Source organism: Caloenas nicobarica, chromosome 7, assembly GCF_036013445.1.
Source record: "Caloenas nicobarica isolate bCalNic1 chromosome 7, bCalNic1.hap1, whole genome shotgun sequence".
Taxonomy (NCBI): domain Eukaryota; kingdom Metazoa; phylum Chordata; class Aves; order Columbiformes; family Columbidae; genus Caloenas; species Caloenas nicobarica.
Genome location: NC_088251.1, coordinates 36657236 through 36677924, shown reverse-complemented (window position 1 = coordinate 36677924; position 20689 = coordinate 36657236). Strand labels below are relative to the sequence as shown.

General features: G+C 47.5%; 1 protein-coding gene across 1 annotated transcript in view; it reads right to left on the bottom strand.

Annotated features, from left to right (window-relative positions):
• RNLS (renalase, FAD dependent amine oxidase) overlaps positions 1-11116 on the bottom strand; it is a 71967-nt gene extending 60851 nt beyond the window's left edge. The window contains exons 1-4 of the mRNA XM_065639046.1: positions 11005-11116; positions 10812-10917; positions 9075-9217; positions 7732-7890 (exon numbers count right to left, since the gene is read on the bottom strand). Of these exons, the coding sequence (XP_065495118.1) occupies positions 7732-7890; positions 9075-9217; positions 10812-10917; positions 11005-11116 (520 nt within the window). The remainder of the gene's footprint in view (positions 1-7731; positions 7891-9074; positions 9218-10811; positions 10918-11004) is intronic.
• Between the last annotated feature and the right edge of the window lie 9573 nt (positions 11117-20689).

The following is a 20689-nucleotide window of genomic DNA, read 5'->3' as shown; positions in this document are numbered from 1 at the left end:
GTCTCCTGGGACTGCACAGGAAACCTAAGGTTCAAATTCAAGCTGCAGATTCAAGAGCATTTCTTTGCTCACACCGTTCAATCACTCGCACAGTCCCTGTGCTGCTCTCTTACCCTCGCTGAGAGCGCATAATGCGCCAGCACGGCTGTGGGCCACATGGTGAACTGAAAATCACACCACTGATCCTGCTAAAAATATCTCCCCCGCCTTCGCAGGGAAGACGGGGAGGGAGGGATTGCATTATTGTGGTCTCACCAGCAGTTGTGCTGATACAGCTGGAGGTAGGAGAGAACAAGTAACAGGGACTGCCAGAAGAAATGCTTCTGTAATGGTACCAGGCACTAAAGAGATGCTGTGACAGAGTGAGAGCCCCTCGCAGGGTTTCTGTTTAAGAGCTGTCACCCCGGTCTGGCCAAAGGATCTCAAGCGTGTTCCCCTGGAGCTGGAAGCAGCTGCCTCACTTCCTCCAAGTCCGAAGACATAAGGCAACATACTTTCCTCTTCCAGCACTACATCTTCCTTTTTTCTTCTCCTGCTTTACTCCGAGATCTGTCAAATCAAAGTTTCAGCTTTCTACCAAGGGAAGGCAGTGCTGACTGACAACAATAAAGTGCAAAGTAGCCCACTATCTAACATACATCCTATTCCATTCTCCTTTTCAAACCCCTCATGCTCACAGGCATCAGGTTTAATCCTCACACTTCCCAGACGAAGAAGTCACTGGAATCACTGTGGTAACCTATTTGACTTTTGATAGCCTTTCAATGTGTTCAACTAATAACTGCAGAACAAGTCCATTATAAACACTCTAAAGAAACACCTAAAAATAGGCTAAGTCAAACAAACACTGAAGAATACACATGACCTACTTTGATGGGGTTTTTTTCCTGATGTGCAGTTCCAGCTTCAGCAGCCTTTTTTTAAAAGGCCAGCCCAAAGAAGGGAGGCTACACCTGAGCTGCAGAAGGCAGAGAACACGTAATGGTTTCAGAGCCAAATAAACCAACCCCATACTTCATACATATCCATCTATCTATAGCTGTCTCCTTGCTGGATTGGCGAGTCAGATCAGCTCACAGGAGGGTACCAACGCTGCAGTGGAAGGTGAGCGCTGGAGCTGATGGTTCCATTTCAAATGAGTGACAGGTGCTTAAAGGACCACATTAACATCAACAGCTACTCTCACGCAAAATTAATAACTGTTTGTATTTCCAGAAAGCACAACTATTTGCACAGTGTGATCGCAGCTCCTAGGGTCTGATAAGTAACTAACAAATCGGTGTACACGTTTACACTAGACATTTTCAATATATCGGGTAATGAGAGCAAACCCAAAGCCTGGATAAGCCCTGCTAAGATTGCCTGGAACTGGAACTACAAAATTCAGAATTTATCACCATGTGATCCAAAACTAAATACATATTCAGAAAGCGCTCAGCAAGAACTCAGGACTCATGAAAAATTATCAGAGCTGTGCTTTCCTAATTCACATTATAAATCCTACGTAAATACAGTCCTACTTTACTTATATCTTCTCATCAGCTTGTATTATTTAAAACATGTGGGACATTCACACAGATGGAAAAAAATAGGTCAGGCTTGAAACAAAAGCCAAGCCATTCCATTTTATTAGCAGATTAAGCATGCAGAACTGTAATTTTAAATTCCAAGTGAAGCAACTTAATGAAAACATTCTGAACACACTGATAAAACTACTGCAAATTGTTGCAAACTTTAATTGCCATGTTGCCAAATGGCTTACTAAAACCAGAACTAATAAATAAGTCTGCAAATCTGATTTGAAAATAGACAAAAAAGGACTATATTGGTTAGCGGTCATATGGAATCTGGTATACAAATCTAGGATTCTTCTAACATCAGCAACCAATGTAACAGTTCAGCACATCTGAAACACTATTAGATGATGAACATTTGCAAAATCTAGTCCTTTCATTTGCAAAGATCCTGCTTTGAAGCTAATTTATTCCTTTTCTGACACCAAATTTGCATTGCAGAACTCAGAAACACACTTACTCATTTTCTTTTTGCCTTCTGCATAACCACAACATTTACTACCAAAATATGTAAAGCCCAAACACAAATAAGTGCAGTTAATTTAATTTCGTTATTCAAAGTGAATGTCCTAGACATCATTTGATTGCTGCCACCTATTGTTGTTCCAAACATGTTGCAAGGAGCTATAACCCTTTTCCCCTTCTGCTTTGACCCAGTACTAATACTCAACTATTTTAAAAGCTTATGTTATGTAAAGAAAGGAAAGCAGGGGGAAAAGAAAAGACATTGCAAGATGATGTTTTTTCTCTTTTGATTAATTGTGTTTGGTAATTCTACTGTAACTTCAAGTAAACACAGGACACGTACAGTTTCTGAATGGAAACCAAGCAAAACAAAACAGTGAAGAGTAATTTTACCAGATACCAGTATCAAAGAGCACTCAGAATGGTTGTTCAACACTCTACCAATTCGAACAACTTTATTAGTTTAAGAAATTTCAAAGTTTACGACTTCCAGCAGCATTATTACTAGCTCTGTCTCTGCTATTGCTAAATATGGAACTGATAGGTCTATTTGGGCATGATAGCTGTTCTATAGGAACGAATAAAAGTTGAAAATGAAGATGAAAAAATATTAATAAATCTAAAAAAGATTGGCCATAGGCAAGTCATTTCCTTCTCTGCCCCCTTTCAGTTAAGAATGGATAAATGCTGGCAAAATTCAAATACAAACAAACCAAACAAAAGAATACTAGTAAACAGAACAAAATACTTTATACATGTAAATGAATACACATATATGTGTATATACATCTTCATATGTATTAAAAAAAATAAAGGTGTGTATACACATAAACTTCTCCACTAATCTCGTGTTTTGCTTTATACTCAGAAGTAATTCTGGATGTCATTTCTCACACAGTCCATTTAAAGTGATAATTCTAAGTTGCTAAAGGCCACTTGATTCTGTCTCCTCCTACATGTATACAGCTTCACAATGACACAACATTCAGGCTCTTCTAAAAGAAAAAAAGACAAACTAATAAATCAACCTAACAAAAGCTTTAGTCTGCAGAGCTTTAAGTATTAAAATGGAAACTTTGCCACTCAACATAAAATTTGGGAGAGTCATTATTTGAAAATCTCAATTCTCTCATTATCATGTAAATAAATAAAAATTATTTTCAAAAAACTTGGCTGGGGAAAGACAACCTCCCTCAAGCAGGCTGTGATCTCCTGTCACTAGTCTTCATTCTTAAAGCCAGAACTCAAACCCAAAAACTTGTAAGTCATCTCACTGAAGGTAAAATTTCAGTCTGGTTCAAATTGATAAGCCTCATCTGATTTGCTTTCTACAACAGAATATTAAAGCTGTTTATTTAAATATGTCCTACAGACATGGAAATAAATATACAAGTTTTCATTTGCAAATGGAAGAGCAGATCAGCCACTGGGCACAAAAGTACCTACATCAAGGTAACGCAATTGCAGGTGCTGGTCATTCCCATAGTGAACGTGTAGGTACACACACCAGTTCTGCAATGAAGAGGAATCCACAACGTCCACATAAAGAGGATACACCTGCCTACAAATACAGGAATCAAAATTCCAGGACACATCTCTGAAAACATGGACATAAGTGTCCAAATTGTTTTGTTATTAAAGAAACATACTGCATGTTTACAGCAATCATCCATGAGACCATGCTTAAAAATACAATATTCAGAGAGTTAAATATTCTCAAGCAAGGGGAAAGTACCAATGTGACAGAGTCAATCTCAAGGCTCGAACTGGAAAATGGTGAATTCCTGCAAGGGTTGAATGACCACTCCAGGCTTATTTAAACTCTCCAATTCAGATTCTTTTACACACAAATATCAAAGGCTAATTTCCATACTTACTCATCAATCAAAGCATCATCTGCTCCACACAGCTGTTCCTTTGCACCTTAACATATTTTACAGCCTTTATCTATACATCGATGCTAACAATCCCTCATCAAAACTCATTTAAAACTTAATTTGGCTTTGAACTGCTAGATCCAGTTATACCTAAGCGGCTAAAATGGAACCTGGCACAGGTCCACAGTCAGCAGTTCAACCTCTAGTGTGCAGCAAAACTGATGTAAAAAGGCAACTCATACGGCAAGAGCGGTGGAGGAAAATTATGGAGGATATGGAAGATCTTTAAACGAGCTGTCTCTAATTCAGAAGCTGTCAAAGTAGGGATGACACACTGAAGCACGGGAAGGTGTGCAATAAAAACTACTTACAGCCAAAGGCAGGGCTGCTGGGGAAATGGCCAAAGCTTGCTCCATTGACACTGCTCATCACAAATCACAACAGTGACCGAGATTAACATTATCACAAGGCGCCAGGCCACGTCTTTCATTTAGCTTCAAGGTCTGTCTTCTATATAACAAAGGCTTTCAAGATCAGTAATTAAGGCTCCTAAATCCTGGCACCCCTTTGCTTTAAGCCCCTTAGTAGCCTGTAGTCTCAGAGTAGTTACACGTGACTTTTGAGCTGGCGACACAGGCTGCTGTTGCTAGAGGAGAAAGTCCTCTCCTTCCTCCAGCTCTGCACATCCCACCTTTCAGCTGCAGCATGACCACAGCAGCAAAAGGATTCCTCCCACCTTGGGAAGTTTGCAACAAGGAGCAGGAATCTCCCCTTCCAGGAGGGAATGGAATACCTCCCCAATTCCAGCTATTGCTAGTCTGTATACTGGCAATGCACAAATATGTTTTTCATTAGAATCAACAAATTTTGCCTCTGGATTTGGAAAAACAGGGCACACAGATGACTGAACTGCTTCATGGGTAAGGAAGCAGCATATGTGCAGGCTAACACTAATGACCAGGCAGATGCTCAACAAGTTGGCAGCCGGTCACGAGTGGTGTTCCCCAGGGCTCAGTACTGGGGCCAGTTCTGTTTAATCTCTTTATCAATGATCTAGATGAGGGAATTGAGTGCACCCTCAGTAAGTTTGCAGATGACACCGCATTGGGTGGGAGTGTTCATCCGCTCGAGGGTAGGAAGGCCCTACAGAGGGATCTGGATGGGCTAGATTGTTGGGCTGAGGCCAATTGTCTGAGGTTCAACAAGGCCAAGTGCCAGGTCCTGCACTTGGGTCACAACAACCCCATGAACGCTGCAGGCTTGAGGAAGAGCAGCTGGAAAGTGCCTGGGGGTGTTTGTGAAAGCAGCTGAACATGAGCCAGCGTGTGCCCAGGTGGCCAAAAAGGCCACCAGCAACATGAAAGGATTTCAATACCTGAGGAAAGAACGATTTGCAAAAAGACATCAACTCTGACTGAGGAAGGCCTCGAGATGTAGACCAGGGGAACCTGGAGAAGACTCTGAGAAAACAGCACTATGTACTACCTCGACTTTTCTTCTGTTCCCAGGACATTCCCTGTCAAGCCCCGTTAGAAAGGACAGGATGGGCCAGATCCACTCTCACTGTCACTTACCCCAGGAATGACACCACTGAGCAATCAGACTGTGCCTCATTACGCCACGTTCTCGTACTGCTGGGGCTGTTGGGGTTTCCCATCTGCTGTGAGCTGAGCTGACCAAACTGAAGTAGCTTTAGAGTCAGCCGTGACTGCAAATACGTCCAAGCAATATTCCACGTTACATCGTCAGAATAAGCCTCACAAAAATAGAGATGATGTCTCTCCTTGCAGAGAGGGAAACAGCCCAACCCATTGTAGGCGCTATACGTCTCTCCTCTCACTTCCAAACACTTGCAAAGTCATGCTTGAGTTAACGACCAGCCAATGTTTTTACCATTAGTTTACTGTATCTTTATATAGCAGAACAGTCCGCGTGCAGCTATTTAAAAGAAAATATATAATGCTAAAAATTATATCTATATACTTACCCTGCTCATACAATTCAGATTATGAAGTGAAAGAGCACACTCACTCACCAAGAAAATTCAACACTGATACCACTACTTTCCAGGGGAAATAAGAGAGCTTATCGAACAACAAATAGTAGAGAACTCCTGCTCTTATAGCATATTTCTCTCTTTAGGCACAAAGCTTAAAATAAGAGGTCATAATGAAAATACTTCTCTTCATTACTGTGGTCAGACATCAATTTTCACTTTCCTACCATAAGGCGCTGTGCTGCAGCTCCGTGTCCTGCTGCCATCTATCCTTCTCTTTCCCCCCAACCTGTCTCCTCCTTTTCCTTCATACAGGTCCTGGCTACTATGGAGCAACTCCAGACAGACCTGGGCAGCTCACTCTACCTCCATCTATTGCTCTGGTATCTTTTAACAGACAGCTTCCAAACCACACTCACATATTTAAAAATATTAAAATCCAAGATACGGCAGAGCACAAGCAGCCAAATGTTCAAGTCAGCTCTTCATCTTTTAGGCACTGGTGGGTTTTCTACAAACGAGGGAGCAGAAAACTCACAAATTTTCAAGCGTCTACTTCAGGGGCTAGCAGCAGAGAGGCAACAAGGCCTGTCTGACCACCTCGAACCACGTGGACACCCCTGCACTGCTGCTAGCACTCCAAGTTCAAAGAGAGGTTATTAGCCAGATGCAGCATGTCTGTGGTACAACACCGCAGCTGAGGCGATAAATCCACAGCCCAGCGCACTTCAAATGGTTCTGCCAGCATCAGCACAGGCCTAGCCGGGCTTCCTGGCATCTGCTCAGCAGCAGCTCTCAGACCCATCTCCTGTAGAGCTGCACCAAGGTCTCCACCCTGTAAATTCTCACGGTGGCTGCTCTGCAAGGATCAAATCTCATGGCAAGCACACCAAATCTGCTTGCAGGCTCAGCAGCACTTCAGCTAACCAGCTCTCCCAAAAACAAGACTGCTGGGAGCCCACTGTGGGCAGACACTGTGCACAGAGCTCACAGGGGTAAGCAGGACTCATCATCTTGCCTTCAGAGAAAAGCTGGTCCTGGGAGCCTCACACCTGAGACAACGCACATAAACTAGCAAACCTGTCCAGACTTGAACTTACACTTCTTTCTCAGCACCAAGCTGCTCTTCCTAAAGCCTCCACAACACTGTTAACACATTCACCTCAACAAATCACCAAAGGATAACTGAGATTTACTCATGTTTGGGGAATGCAACCCACATGCAGCAGCCAACAACAGCAAACAAGCTGGAGGGTCTGAGAGGCTTTCATCTTACAAACCAGAGAGCAAAGAATTCTGATCTGGGCTTCTTGCTCTGTTCCAGTTCATAAGATTTTAGGCTCACTGAAACGCCCCAGGGATTTTCCCCAAAGCACAGTTGTTACCCAGGCCTTAGTCTCTGGGTCATCCCTCTTGCAAACATACCGAAGGCAGCACTGAAAATAAGCATGCCATCAACAAACAGGTAGCAACAAGGAAACCACCACGTGGGGACCACCTGAGGATCTTGTTTGGTTCAATAACTATTTTCAAGTTACAGAAAGACAAGTCCTGTTTTAGAAGACACAAAAAAATAAAGATCATATTAAAAATGTACTCATCTATTTAGATATTAAGACTGTATTTAGATATTTTTGCTATCACGGTATTACCGCTCATGTGCCACACGTACAGGCTCGAAATTACCCACCTCCTATCATTTTCAGATTCCCCTTATTCTGGCAGAAAGTAACAGACAGCTCAGACTGTTGAGTGTTTCTTTGCTATGCTCAATTGCCATTTTAGGCTAGATACCTGCAGTTTTGAGGTAGGAACTTACTGTTTAGAAGGTCACCCTGCAGCTGAAGAATTTGTGGAACAGGCATTGTGAGAATAACTATATCAAACTGTTCTGGCGGTCCCGTTTTCCTGGAGACTTCCCATTTCCCATCTCGGAGAGAGATGCGAGTTACATGCTGTTCATAGACGACATCTGCACCTGCTTGGAAAAAGGAGAAGCTGACTACCTGTAACAGTGAATTCCACACAGAAAATGCACAGTAGTTTCCCTGAGTAACAGCAAAGCATACAGTCTTCGGGCAAAGTTTCACAAGTTAGGGTGAATCAATTTAACAGCCAGCATATGACATTAAAAGAGGAGATCCTCATCTGCTGAAAAGATCCCACTGCTCCCCTGTGCTAAGGCTGGTATTCATCTGACTCCTTTCTGGCGTGATTCAGCTCTGTAAACAGATTGAAAACTACCAGCTGCTCTCTTTGTCAGGTTAGTTTACTGCAGCTTTACTGAGCTCAACCAGTTCAGAGTGAAATCAGGAGTGCAGGAGGTAGCACAGGGTAAGCAATCAAGGTGCACCCCCAGGAGCTGAAAGAGAACGCATTGCACCTGTTAGCATCTCTCATATATGAGAAGACAAGAACACAGTTAATTATTTGCAAGATTAGAGTCTAAAAAACCAGCTAATTAAAAAAAGACAAAAACAATCACATGAAAGGAGTAAAGCCTGACTCCTCACAAAGCTAACATTTTTCAAAACGGAATTAAATTAGTCCCCAAACTGTACAAGCGGTTCTGCCACATTATTCATAATGCAGTAGTTATACAGTTTAAACCAGCAGATGATCTTCTCCTTCAGTCTTTTCTAAAGGACTTTCAACACAGTAGGCTCACATACTGCAGAAGCACTCATTTCTACAAAACAAAGGATGTAGCTCACCACTGTGTTCTCAGCACAGTTAAGTACACACTCATGAAAAAACAACCAAACGCTCACTTGATTCAAGTCACAACTCAAATCTCTTCTCAACCATGATCTCACTCCACCTAAATTATCTCTGTCCTAATGGTGTTAGGTCCGACTTTCATATGCTAAAGCCAACAGTGTAAATATAAGCTTGGCCCCTGAGCCTACAGCCCTTATATTTGTATAAAGATTTTTACATGCCAGCAGTGCAGCTGAAGTCAGTCAAGCGCTTGCAGGGCTTGGAAATTTATAGAGCTCGCAGGCATGTTTATCCATCTAAGCAACTTCAAGTCATACATAAACAAACAAGGAACTTGATCATTCTCATTAAAGATTTAAATTTGGGAGACAGTTCAAGAATGCCATCACAAACACAATCATTAAAACCTTTCATTTCGTACAAAGGCATCAAAAAAATTACCTGACTGTTTTAAATAATACTTGACGACCGAGGAGATGCCCTGGGGTGCCATATAATTGCAGGAGCCTTCTTTCACTACCATTCCTTCAACAGGTGCAGTCAGTGGTTCCAAGATGCCATGAGACAGAAGCTCCTCATAGAAGCTTAAAGGGAGCAAATGACACAGGGATGAAAATACACCACATAAAAACCAACAGCAGTTGTCATCATTTTTCACAGCTTAAGTTAAGACCGGCCTAACTTTTAAATTTAGAAAATGGTTTTCAATGACCTCATTCAACCTGCTTTTCGAGGTTACGCTTGAACAGGAACCACAGCTCTAAAAAGACAAACTACCTTGCTATTTTATTGGAGGCTGGCCCTTTGTGTGATACCAAGGCTCCCTACCATGCCTGTAAAATAAACTGTTGGCGGTTTGACCTGAAGGTTTCAGGACTAACTGTGACAGGGGCAGGTACCACAGTTACTTTAAGCTCTGAATACCAGCACGGAATCACTGTCGTGCAGTGCAGGAACATCCCGCGTGCAGGTGCCTGAAACACACCTGCCTTTTCTCGGGTTTCCACACAAATTTCACACTTTTGCACCACTGTTACATCACCATCCCCTTCCCCAGGCTGCAGCAAACTGTCCCGTGCACCCTGCAAGGCACAGCAGGCCCGGCCAGCACCACCCTCCCATCCCCGCAGCCACGCAGCTGCTCTTGGGGACACAGACACCATGTGCCTGCCAAAACGAGGCAGCTCCCGCGTTTTCACAGAATAATCACAGAATGTCAGGGGTTGGAAGGGACCTCGAAAGCCCATCCAGCCCAATCCCCCCGCCGGAGCAGGAACACCCAGATGAGGTTACACAGGAAGGTGTCCAGGCGGGTTGGGATGTCTGCAGAGAAGGAGACTCCACAGCCTCCCTGGGCAGCCTGGGCCAGTGTTCTGTTACCCTCACTGAGAAGAAGTTTCTTCTCAAATTTAAGTGGAACCTCCTGTGTTCCAGTTTGCACCCACTGCCCCTTGTCCTATCACTGGTTGTCACCCAGAAGAGCCTGGCTCCATCCTCCTGACACTCCCCCTTTCCATATTGATCCCCATGAACGAGTCACCCCTCAGTCTCCTCTTCTCCAGCTCAGAGCCCCAGCTCCTCAGCCTTTCCTCACACAGGAGATGCTCCACTCCCTTCAGCATCTTCGTGGCTGCGCTGGACTCTCTCCAGCAGTTCCCTGTCCTTCTGGAACTGAGGGGCCCAGAACTGGACACAATATTCCAATTTTCTTTCCTATCTACCTGCCCCGTCACCTGCGTGACATTCAGGTGACTCTGAGGTGTGTCAGATGCCCTCCGAAGGCCCCTTCCAGACCGAACCACCCACGACTCTCTGAGAAACGAAGCGGTGGGACCGCACTTGCAGGTTTGCAGCACGGGGGAAAACTGCGGAGCCGCGACACCCGCGGGCAGGCCGGGGTGGGGTGGGGTGGGGTGTGGTGAGGCAGAACACGCCGCTCCGCCGCCGCCCGCGCCTTCTGCCCTCTGTCCCACCCTCCACCTGAGGCGGCAGAGCGGGGCGGGAGGCGGCCCGGGGTGAGGAGCCCCGAGCCCGCCCGCAGCAGCGGGAGCGGCCCCGCCGCCCGCCGGCGGCTCCCCTCAGGCGGCCGAGGGGGCGGGGCTCAGGGGGCGGGGCTCAGGGGGCGGCACCGAGGGGGCGGGGCTCAGGGGGGCAGGACCGAGGGGGGGCGGGGCTCACCTGCCGCGCGGCCCCGCGCGCTCCGCCTCGAGGGTGACGTACTGCGCGCCCAGGTCGGCGGTGCAGGCGGCGTCCCACGGGCTGCGGCTCGTGCTCATGCGGCCCCCTGCGCGACGAGCCGGTCAGAGACCGCCACGCCACGCCACGCCACGCACCTCACCGCCCCCCCCGCCCCGCCTCACGCCGGACCCACCTGCGCCCCGCGCCTTGTCCCAGACGGTCACGCGGCCCAGCGCCGCCCCCCGCAGCAGCGCCGCGCACGCGCCGCCCGTCAGCCCCGCGCCCACCACCAGCGCGCGCGCCATGGCCCTGTCCCGCCCCGCCCCGCTCTCCTCGGGGGCGGGGCTCCCCGCGCCGGCCACGCCCACCCCGGAGGGCGCGCGCGCCCCGCGCCCGCCCACGGGCGGTGCCGAGGGGGCGGGGAAGCGGGAGGCCACGCCCACAGCGCGCGGAGGCGCGCACGCTCGGACGCGGTCAGGCGCGGCGCCCCCGCAGCACGGCCGTGTGCGCGCACAGCCTCCGCGCACCCCCGCCCCAAAACAGCCGTGCACGCACAGCCCCGCACACACACGCACGCGCAAACGCACCCATGCAGTCACTTGCCTCCCCCGTGCACACGTGCGTGCCTGCCGCATGCACACTTTTGTGCAAACGCACATGCACATGTGTGGACACACGTGCACCCATGTGCAGGCATCCATGCACGCACACACACATGCAGTCACGCACCGCTCTCATGCACACGTGCACACGCACACCCCGCACACGTGCACCCACCTGCAGGCATCCACGCACACACACATGCCGTCAGACACCTCCCTCATGCACACGTGCACACGCACGCCCCGCACACGTGCACCCATGTGCAGGCATCCACGCACACACACACATGCAGTCACGCACCTCCCTCATGCACACCTGCACACGCACGCCCCGCACATGTGCACCCACGTGCAGGCATCCCTGCACACACACACGTGCAGTCACGCACCTCCCTCATGCACACCTGCACACGCACACCCCGCACACGTGCACCCACGTGCAGGCATCCCTGCACACACACACGTGCAGTCACGCACCTCCCTCATGCACACCTGCACACGCACGCCCCGCACACGTGCACCCACGTGCAGGCATCCCTGCACACACACACGTGCAGTCACGCACCTCCCTCATGCACACCTGCACACGCACACCCCGCACACGTGCACCCACGTGCAGGCATCCCTGCACACACACACATGCAGTCACGCACCTCCCTCATGCACACGTGCACACGCACGCCCCGCACGTGTGCACCCATGGGCAGGCATCCACGCACACACACATGCCGTCACGCACCTCCCTCATGCACACGCACACTCCGCACACGTGCACCCATGTGCAGGCATCCCTGCACACACACACATGCAGTCACGCACCTCCCTCATGCACACGTGCACACGCACACCCCGCACACGTGCACCCACGTGCAGGCATCCCTGCACACACACACATGCAGTCACGCACCTCCCTGCACACACACATGCACACACACACACCCCCCCTGCACACGCCACACCTCTACGTGCAGCTCATGCGCACAAACCCATGCGCACACATACATGCACATGCATAGACACACACATATGCACACACCGTGCACTCACACACCCCTTTACACACACACTTCCGTGCACACACCCATGCACACGTATGCGCACACACACATGCAGTCGCACGCCTCCCTCATGCCCACGTGCACACACATGCAGTCACACACCTCCCTGCACACACACGGATGGGCGCATACACACCCCCTGCACACACCTGCACACACCACATCTCTACATGCAGCTTGTGCGCACAAACCCATGCGCGCGCACACATACAAGCGCATGCATAGGCGCACATATGCACACACTCCTTACACACACACTTTTGTGCACACACTCGTGCACACACACCGATGCACAGATGCACACAGCCACCCCAGCACACACCTCCGTGCATGCACGCACGCGCACACACCCCGACACACACACTTTTGGGAAATTTGTCACTATTTAGGCCACTTGGATGCAGTTGATTAAAATGTTCTGCTTTTAACTAGAGCACTGATGGGATGGGGAGAGGAGTCTGTGCGATTCATCATTGCCTTTCTTTTTCCCTTTTTCCTCCCTTTTTTTCTTTTTTTTCCCCTCTTTATTCTCTTTTTTATTATTATTTTTTCCCCCCACTTTTTTTCTATTTTGTTTTTTTTTTTCCTGGTTTTTTCTCTCCTTTTTCTCTTCTTAAATGTTCATCAGCCGTATTATTTGCAAAGCACAGGAAACATAGAGGAGGAAACTGCAGTTCCAGACGTTTCATTTAGGCTAATATTGCAGTGACCTGTTCTCTGAGACAGGCTGGATCCTGTGTTGGTTTTTTTTTTCCCATGTGGTTGGCTTTGAAGTGCCTGCAATTCCCTGAGACCTGGGGGTCTGGAGCCCCCTGTAATTTTAATGCAGTTGATTTCTGGCTTCGTCAGGGACACAAAATACATCATTGCTATCTCAGAGCCGGCACGGTTAGTCCTGGACCTTTAAAACCGCCGGTGTGGATCCAAAAGACATCTAACAGGTCTCTGGTGAAAAAGCACAGCAGAAATGCATCTCCTTAGGGGCAAAACAGTACTAGTGGGTTTGAAATTCATTAAAGATTGTAATTAACCACATTTTTAATTTATTTTTTTTTTCTTTTCGCAACAGAGATGCCAAAAAGGAAGCATCGAGAAAGAAAGAAATCCCGAAAAGCAATTACAAGACAGTCCAGCATGTGGTTCTGCTACGCCATGTGCAAAATCCAAATAAAATAAAGGGGCTTAGGGAATGTACGAACTCGCTGCGTCTTGGGGTTTATCTGGGATGTTTTGGTAAGAAGATTTGAGTCGTTCGTTTTGCGTTGCGTATTTTCTGACTAAAGTGCTTTCTTCAAAAGCCGGTATGTACACAACGTGATCGAGCAGCGCTGCAAAAATCACCCCTGGTAGGGCACCACTTCTGCAGCAGACAGAGAGTTCAGTCCATGGTTGGCTGAATATTATTGCCGTCCCATCCGTGCTCCCCTTACACCTGTGGGCAAAGCGCTCGGAACGTCCTCGGCTCTCACACCAGAGCAATTAAAAACATTAACTCTGTCCCAGGGCATTACTTCTTGTTCTCAAACTAAGTCCGAATAATGACCGTGCTAGCTACGAAAAAGAAAGGTTTCTAACTGCATGAAGAAAATTAACTCATTTTCAGTCAAACCAGCACAGCATTTCACAAGGAAATAAGGCGAAGTCTGGCTGCTTTAAGAAATGAGACCTCTACAGATTCATGTCTTTACAGGTTTGGGACAAATTGTGTTAAATGTTGACAGGTTCTGAGCATTTGCTCTGCACAAAACCACAGCAGCGTTTCTCTGCGTGGGCAAGCGTGTGAGAAGATGTTTCTTCATCCCTGGCTCCCCTACGTACATGGAAAATAGTGGCTGAACTGTTATAATACCTGAGTTCACATGAAACAAAATATGCGGGTCCTCCACAAAACCCAACTCAGTAGGTTGACCTTTAGTTAGAAACAGCAGAAGAATTGGCTTGAATTTCAGTGTTAAACATGATGATGACTTTTTCCCCCCATTTTTAGCAATATTTTGGACTAAACAAGGCATGCGGACCAAAAGAAAACAGGTCAGGGAGTTATTCCTTGTCTTAAACAGGTCCATCTGCTTTCTGTCATCTGAGAGACGCCTGCTCGTCCCTTGCAGCGCCAGGATGCTCTCTTGCTGACAGCATCACGTTGACTAGCTTTTGCTTAAAAATAGGTATTTTTCCTGCGCTGTCATATAGGAAATGTTTTTAAACCTTCGACGCAGAAAGTTATCACCCTTTGGCCTAGCTGATTATCCCTGGCCAAGCGCCCTGATGATGGGTTGCAGGTTTGGTCATGGGTTTCCCCTGAAGAAGAGCGAGAAGAGGGTCTGTCGTGGTGTGGAACGCTCCCCGAGAAAGGTCGTCGTTCCCCTTTAGCCTGTCTTAACTTGAAAAATTCTTTCTCGTTTTTGTTCCAGCCAGTCCCCTTTGGAATAGAAGCGAGCCGTATTATTTTCGGTGGCACTTGCAGATCTGGCCGTTTCATTTACGCCGAGCGGTCAGGAGGTCTCGCGTCTTTCTTCAGTCCAACACGTGTCCGTAGACCAGCTGGATGGGTGGGAACCCAAGTGGGAAGCCCCACGTGCTGCACCGTGCTGCGTCTCTTGCGCCACGGCATTTATAGAGAAAGCGGTGATCTCAGGGATGCCGTGACGTGTCGATGACTTTTTCTTTAGCCTGAAGCAAGAACACTCGTTTTGTAACATCATCCTCATTTCTGCCAGCCAAAACTCTGAGGCTCATCAGAAAAAACGTGATTAACGCATTAATGTATTCCATCAGAAGAATCAGCCTGTTTCAGGGAGGAAGAATCTAGATGTCATGCAAAGCAACATTTCAAGGAGATATTACTCAAAAAGTCATGTGCTGGGGTGCTGCAGGATTTTCATTCTGCCATGCTTCCTTTAAATTTTCCTGGAAGGTCTGCATCGCCTAGAAGTAGCAATGAAGAGCAAAGCAGATCGATGAGAGATGGGGAGGAAATACAGAAAATAATGTTGGGTGGAGAACGGTCTTTCTAAATGCTGTTGTGGGTTATTTTTGATAACAGAATTCATTACTAGAATATATATATATATAAAAAATAACTTGATAGTGATTCCCCGGTGATGCTGGACACCATGTGCTGGCCTTGCTGCCCACAGTAGGACGCCACTCTTGTGCTGAACATCCATCTTACACCGTGGCATGGGGAGCAAACCACCTCCCACCCTCCCAAACCAGCCATGATGCTAATTAATGCTCTGCCATGGATATTGCAAGTCTTTGCCCGCTTGCTTTATCGATTCAGGTAAACTTTTGCCATCTGCAGCATCCTTTGGTGAGAAGCTTCGCAGGGTGACTCCTGGTGACATGACAGCGGTGACGCTCTGTGTTTTATCCTCTGCTGCCTTCTTCAGAGGTCCTGTCCTAAGCCTTTCTTCTCTGAAGGACAAAGTCAGCAAGCAGAAATGAAGATTTAATGAATGTTATCTATGAGGAGAAGCTTGCACTCATTACAGTTTCCTGGTACATCGCACAGCCACGTTGGCTGCAGTAAATAATACATTATTTAATTCTTTTTCCTCCCTGTTTTCTTCCTAAATGTGTTGCTTCTGCTTCTGCCTCATTCCAAGAAGCTTTCTGTAAAGTCGTCTCTTGAGGTATTGCTCTTTACCTAATCAGGTTTTTCAGTTTGCTCGAGACAGTCTGTTCCCAGGAAACACTTTAGTCTCTTCTAAAAAAAAAAACTTCTAAATTTTATCGGACCATCAGATTATCAGATTAGGCAATCGTGTACTTTTCTGTCTTTAAGAAATTCTCTAAGCATCTTTCTGTGGTACAAATTCTTGCTTAAGTTAATCCTGTTTAAACACGTCTTTTTTTCAATTCTCTTTCCAGTTCTGCTGAAACAATTTTCCCAAAGGAAAAAAACACAGCTTTACTTGGTATTTTGCCATCAGTACAAAGGGCTTTTCCCTGATTGCTTTGCCTCCTTTGCCGTGCCTGAACGTTTTCTCTCCCTTTGAAACAAAGCCATGACCCAAATCCTCTCTGAAATGAAAATAAATCGGCTCCCAGCAGCAAGAGATGTCTTCAGATGAGACACGTGGCACGTGGCTGGACCCCGGAGATGTACAGAAATAAATAAACAACTCCAAAATCCACCTCTTTGTCTGGATCATGAGCTGCCCACTATTTTTGACAGCTGTCATTGAATTTGGTGATTAGGACCCCTGTGCGAAGAAATACACCCTCTCTCTATTTTTTTAGTTCTAAATAATTGAAGAAGTCAAACCACAATATGGGTGAAAGGCCAAAAAGGGCCCATGAGCACCTGAGTAGAAATTGGCCATTTTCAGCTTTGGGCTGGAAATCCCAGCTCCTGTCTCAAAAAGAGGATTCTGCTGCGGGCTCTGTAGGAAAACAGAGGAAAAGAATCTCCAGGCTGGATTTTTTTGGGTGGACCTCAGGAATTTTACAGCTGGGTTTGACGTGGTGCTGGTGACAGAGGGACCTGCTGGTGCAGCAAATTCATTCTTCATGAAAGACCCCAGTTTAGGAAGCAACATAAAACAGTGGTGAGGAATTTCTCCAAGCTCTCATAATTTTATGGGTGAAAAATAACATGAGCCTGACTTTGTTTCACCTGAAAGAGGGAACCGAAGGGTATTATTTGAAGGTGCGGTCTTAAGTGTATGTGTGTATTTGTCCTCATAAAACTCAGCATTATGTTGAAATCTGATGGCAACAGTCTCCAATCCTGCATGACCATTTCTTACCTTTAACAATCTTTAACTAGGCAATCTATCGACAGATGGACTTTGAGTGTTGCTCCCTGAAGTGGTTTATTCTCCTTTACTATTAGGTACAGGTCAGGGGCTGTTATACCTTTGCGAACATGGAGCTGCGCTCTCTAAATGAAGCGCAGTGTCTTGCAGAGATCCGCAATCCGGCTGGTGGTGGCGGCAGCACCAGATGCGTTACAGCAATTGATGCTTTGAGACCAGCTTCCCGGACTCACGAGCGGCTTGGCTGACGTCTGTTTCGGTCAGAGGGCAGAGCTTTATCCTTTAAACATATTTTTCTCCGTGTTAAAAGGCGGGGGATTGCAGAGGTTGCAAATTAATCTCCCCGAGTCTTAATCCACCCATATTTTTATTTCCTTTGGATTGGAGGTCCTAAAACCTTCTGCTCTGTGAATCACTGTGGGTGACTTCTACCAAGTGTAGAGACGTATAGGCAGAATCATGCACAATTCTACAGGCAAACGATTATTTTACTTACTGGCGAGCACATGTAATAAATAGATGGGGCTGCACAGCGTTGGGCTCAGCGCAAACACGCTTACCCCACCAATGCAGGCGCCGATGAGCCCTTTCACCGCCTCTCGGTTGTGTGATGTGCATCAGCATCCCTGGATTCATTCTGCCAGGAAGAACATTTCCCTCCTACAGCCAGTGCCCACCCCATCCAGCTGTCACTTCCCACCTTTCCTTCACCTAAACCCATAACCCAAAGCACACGTTCGACTTCTGGAGTAAAATTTTGTGCTTGAAATGCCCTGAGCCAGCAAAAACTAAACGTACCCCCCACCCCGAAACCAGGGTCTCCTGCACACCTTACCCCATCAATGGGATGCAAACACAACCCCAGGGGTGCCCAGCAAGCAAAGGGTTGGAGTTTGGCTGTGATACAATAGTTTATTGCAATCTCTAGTCACAGAGAGCAGACAGGAATTACGTCGGTACATTTAAGGCGTTAAATCAGTGTGGAATAGGGTGGTAGGAGATATTTTTAAGAAGAGAGGCACACAAAACCTATGCCCCGAGGCAGATGGGAACGGGTGGCTCCTCCATCCTGGGGCAATACCTGGGCCGTTCATGGGAGCAGTAGCCAACAGCTGTGGCTTTTGAGACACCTTGGCGCCACAACTTAAAAATCACTTTTATTAGCTTTGTCTGACTCTACCTCCTTACCTGCCTCCAGGGCAAATGAAGCAGCATTGTAAAATACCATATTCACAGATTAAAAGAAAAAGCATTGGTTACAGTTGTTACAAAATCAGAGTCTCTACCTGTCCCCAGTGGAGATGAGCTTTTACTGATGTATAGTCTGGAAAATGAGCTAGGTATACACCCAGTCAGCTCTGCAGGAAAAATAATTTTCTAAGTGAGTTGGGAATGATGAAAAATCTGTCCAAGAATAAAAAAATCTGCCTTATAACTGCAATATAAACATTATATGCTCCAGCAGCTTTATTCTGTTCAGAGCTAGGAGTAGCTTTTAAAGGTAAACCAGTTAACCACCACTTTAAAATGGAAATCCAACTGGTCTAGTCAATTTTTTTGTTATTTTTTTCTCTGCAAACTTGCTGCATGTCAGCAGAAAATGAGGCAGGAGTTACCTTTCCTTTGCAGACAGGACCACAGGTTATTCTTTCCCACCCACCCTGGGGTCTTCTACAGGAAGCCCCTCCGGGAGCAGGAGGTTTTTGTGAATGTCGCTGTCAAATTGATGCAAATGGAATATGATGTTTCAGTTGGAAGGGATCTACGATGACCATCTAGTCCAAGTGCTTGACCAGTTCAGGGTTGGCCAAGTTAAAGAGTGTTCTTAAGGGCGTTGTCCAAACGCTTCTTGAGCATTGAGGGGCTTGGGGGATTGACCACCTCTCCAGGAGCTTGTTCCAGGGTCTGACCACTCTCTCAGTAAAGAAATGCTTGCTAATGTCCAGTTGAACCTCCGCTGGTGCAGCTTTGAACCATTCCCAGGGGTCCTGTTCGTGGACCCCGGAGACAAGAGCTCAGCACGTCCCTCTCCACGTCCCCTCCTTGGGAAGCTGCAGAGCCATGAGGTCGCTCCTCATCCTCCTCCAAGCCAGACAAACCCAAAGTCCTCAGCTGCTCCTCAAAGGACCTGCCTTCCAGGCCTTTCACCAGCTTTGTTGTCCTCCTCTGGATGGATTCAAGGACCTCCGCATCCTCCCGAAACTGTGGGGCAGAACTGCGCGCGGGGCTCAAGGCGAGGCCGCACCAACGCTAAATACAGAAGGACGGTCACCCCTTCTGACCGGCTGGCCGCGCTGCGTTTGATGCCCCCAGGATGGGGATTGCCCCTTGGCTCTCTGGACACACTCACACTGAGCTACTGCCAACCAGCACCCCGGGCTCCTGTTCTGCTGCCCTCCAGCCACTCCTCTCCCAATTCATACTTGTGCCTGGAGTTACCCTGTACCAGGTGCAGAATGCGGCATTTGGACTTGTTAATCCCATTAATCCCATTAATCATTGCCCTATCCTCCCCCGTATCTATCCCTCTGCACAGCCTCTTGTCCCTCAAGAGGCTCAGCAACACCTCTCAGCACTCCAGGCGTGGGGCTTGTCCCACCAGGTCCCACGCGTCCCAAAGATCGATACTTCCAGTCCGTCCTGTTCGTTTCTCACACCGTGCGTGCTGGTGTACAAGCATTTCAGACATGCTCCTGAGCCCTGCGTGCTCCCAGCAGCAGCGTAAATGTTCTCACTACCGCTGAATGAAGAGCAGGGATGGATAGCAGTCTGAAGGTTGTACTAAGCTCTTCATTCTTCTGGTGGCATCCTTAAATCGGGCCTCAGGGAGGCAGTAAGCTTCCCTGAAAAGAGGGTCTGGTCTGCAAACAGGTGCTTTAGTTCCACATGGGAGGGAAGCACCAACAACCACAACTCACCATTGTTTCTTCTTGGTGTGGGTCTTAATGCAGGTTTCGTTGCGAGGGGTTGGTCTCCCACCCTGACCTGGCTCACGTGCATCACAGATGGCGGAGTATGGCTCCGTCGATCCTTCTCAGACTCCCAAACACTCCCCAGTGTGCCCACCTCCTCCTGCAGCTCGGCCACCAAGCAGAGCTTTCCACCCCTCGGAATATCCCGTCACACATCCCACAGCCAGAAACCTGGGCAGCCGTATGCCTGGACAGGAGCCCTGTTGCCTCCATTGGTTCTACCACGTGCTAGAAGCTCAGGAGAAGCAGAGGACACTTTTTTTTCTGGGTGGTCACCGTGCTGCTGCTGCTCCTTGTGCTTCTCCAACTCTATTGCAATCGCAGAGTTCCGGCATGCATTGCAATCGCGCCGCTCCAGTGTCTGATGGGACCTGGCTTTTACCAAAACAAACCGAATCTGGCTACAGGCGTGTCCCTGAAGGCCACACATCTTTCAAAAAATTGCACTCCAAACCCAGTTTCAAAAGTCAACAAAAACTTTCA